At 42.2% G+C, this 2,145-nt stretch overlaps 1 protein-coding gene across 1 annotated transcript in view; it reads left to right on the top strand.

Annotated features, from left to right (window-relative positions):
• Positions 1-283: 283 nt before the first annotated feature.
• The window catches only part of LOC101851145, a gene marked incomplete at its 3' end in the record, with an annotated part of 3,956 nt that continues 2,094 nt past the window's right edge, over positions 284-2,145 (top strand). Inside the window, 2 exon segments of the mRNA XM_013087100.2 lie at positions 284-402; positions 1,833-2,031. Of these exon segments, the coding sequence (XP_012942554.1) occupies positions 356-402; positions 1,833-2,031 (246 nt within the window).

Genomic DNA, 2,145 nt, shown 5'->3' with positions numbered 1-2,145 from the left:
ATCACACATATCGAAGAAGCATTTAATTTTGAGCCTTTACATTTAATGGGTGTTTGTTTGGTGGTTTGCTCCTTCGTTCCTACCAAACATTCATCGTCCTTATTTCTCATCTTTCTCTCTGTAACACCTCTAATCTTTGGCACTTTTTTTTTACCTGATTGTGTTTGAAGTACCATAAAACCCTTGCTAATACACTAAAACGTAACTTGTTTTCTTTGTTCATTTTTGGCAGTTCCTGTTGGCCCTGATCAAAACCTCACTTTAATAAATCAAATACATGTATTTTCAATCTCTAATCTTTTTATTTGTTCATTTTTGACAGTTCCTTCTGGCTCTGATCACCATCATTAAGGTGATGGTAGTGCTGTACAGTCCCATGTTTCTGCCGGAGAGCATGTACAGGTGAGGGTCAATGTGCGCCTTTTCTTTGCAGTAGGCAAAGTAGCAAGGTTAAGATCAACCCACGTGGGGGTGGCTTTTTAAAGATGTCTTTAGATTCTAATCGTTTGCTTTGAATGAACGTATAAGGACTGTATCCTCGGAAACAGTGGGGATGTATGAGGACAGGGGGAAGATAGGGTGGGCTAATGATGCTGTTGTTGCTGTTTTATCGTTGTTGATGATGGCGATAATGATGGTATTGAGGTTAATTTTTTTGTCATCGTCGTTGTCGTCGTTATCGTCGTCGTTGTCATTGTCGTCGTCGTCGTCGTTGTCGTTGTCGTTGTCGTTGTCGTCGTAGTCGTTTTCGTTGTCGTTGTCGTTGTCGTTGTCGTTGTCGTTGTCGTTGTCGTTGTCGTCGTTGTCGTTGTTGTTGTTGTTGTTGTTGTTGTTGGTGTTGTTGTTGTTGTTGTTGTTGTTGTCGCCGCCGCCGTCGTGATAGGTGTCGTGTTGTTGCTTCCATTGCAGAAGCAGCAGTTTATTGTTGAAGTGTTTGCTCGACAATGTCCCCGTGATATCGCCTCCACCCGCCCCACTCCTCTGAAAATTTTTAAAATTATATAATAGCGAAAAGAACATACTTTATGAAAATCCCTACCTTACGGGCAACCGAAGTTTCAACGGGACTGTTTCAGAACGTTGTTTTGTCTCTGATCCTTACAAATTTCATCATCTTCCTTGGAAGATGTGTTCGCCGCATCTCCCCAATAGATATTGTTTTTGTTACTCTTTTTTAACACTTCTAATCTTCGGCACTTATATGACCCAGTTCTCTACCTCAGAATTACTAAGTTCTATCTGCACAGAACCTAGTTTTGAGAATTTTTTTTGTCAAAGATTTTGAGTTTCACATCATACAAGCTTTTTCGAATGCAGTTCTCTGAATATCTTGATAATGACTCCGAATAATCTTACGATTTTGATAGAGTAGATGGAACATTTGGTTTCTGACCTCGGTGGTCTAGTGGTTCGGCTACCGGACTCGTAATCGTGAGGTTACGAGGTCGGGGGTTCTTGTCCTTGGGAAGGGCACTTTACACGAATTTTCCTCACTTCAGCTAGGTGGGAATGGGTACCCGACCATAGACAGCGAAAGATCTTGTCAGTATGAGAGTGTTTTAGCGCCTATAAATGGCTGCTTGCGCTGTATGCTTCCCAGGAAGTTGAGGTTGTTTCAGAATGCTCTCAGATCTGCTTGTGTAGTAGTATATATTGTGAAGCGCATAGAGCTTGCTGTTGAGCGCGGATTTACGCTATACAAATGCTATCTATTATGGTCTTAGTAACTCAAAACGGTCCAAAATGTCAGATATAACTGTAAATCTGAGGTAGCGAATAGTGTTGCGAGTGCGGTAAAAATCTTACTACAAAAACATTTTCCTTGTCCGCAGAGTCAAGTACGTGGCCGCCCAGTACATCCACCACCTGACCGGCCCACCCCTCAAGCTCAAAGTGGTGGTCTCTCAAGACCCTGAACAGTACGGGCCGGAGAACAAGGACAAACGGATACGTCTGTCCAGGCTGAAAAACATGGAGGTTTTCAAGACAATGGTGGCCAGTGGTGGCTGGACGCAGGACAGGATCTATGAGGTGGTCACGGGAGTCTTGGAAACACTTTTCTTTCTTTCTTTCTTTCTTTCTTTCTTTCTTTCTTTCTTTCTTTCTTTCTTTCTTTCTTTCTCTCTTTCTTTCTCTCTCTCTTAT

The sequence above is a fragment of the Aplysia californica genome, unplaced genomic scaffold (assembly GCF_000002075.1).
Source record: "Aplysia californica isolate F4 #8 unplaced genomic scaffold, AplCal3.0 scaffold00546, whole genome shotgun sequence".
NCBI classification, from domain to species: domain Eukaryota; kingdom Metazoa; phylum Mollusca; class Gastropoda; order Aplysiida; family Aplysiidae; genus Aplysia; species Aplysia californica.
This window is presented reverse-complemented; position numbering and strand designations above follow the sequence as displayed.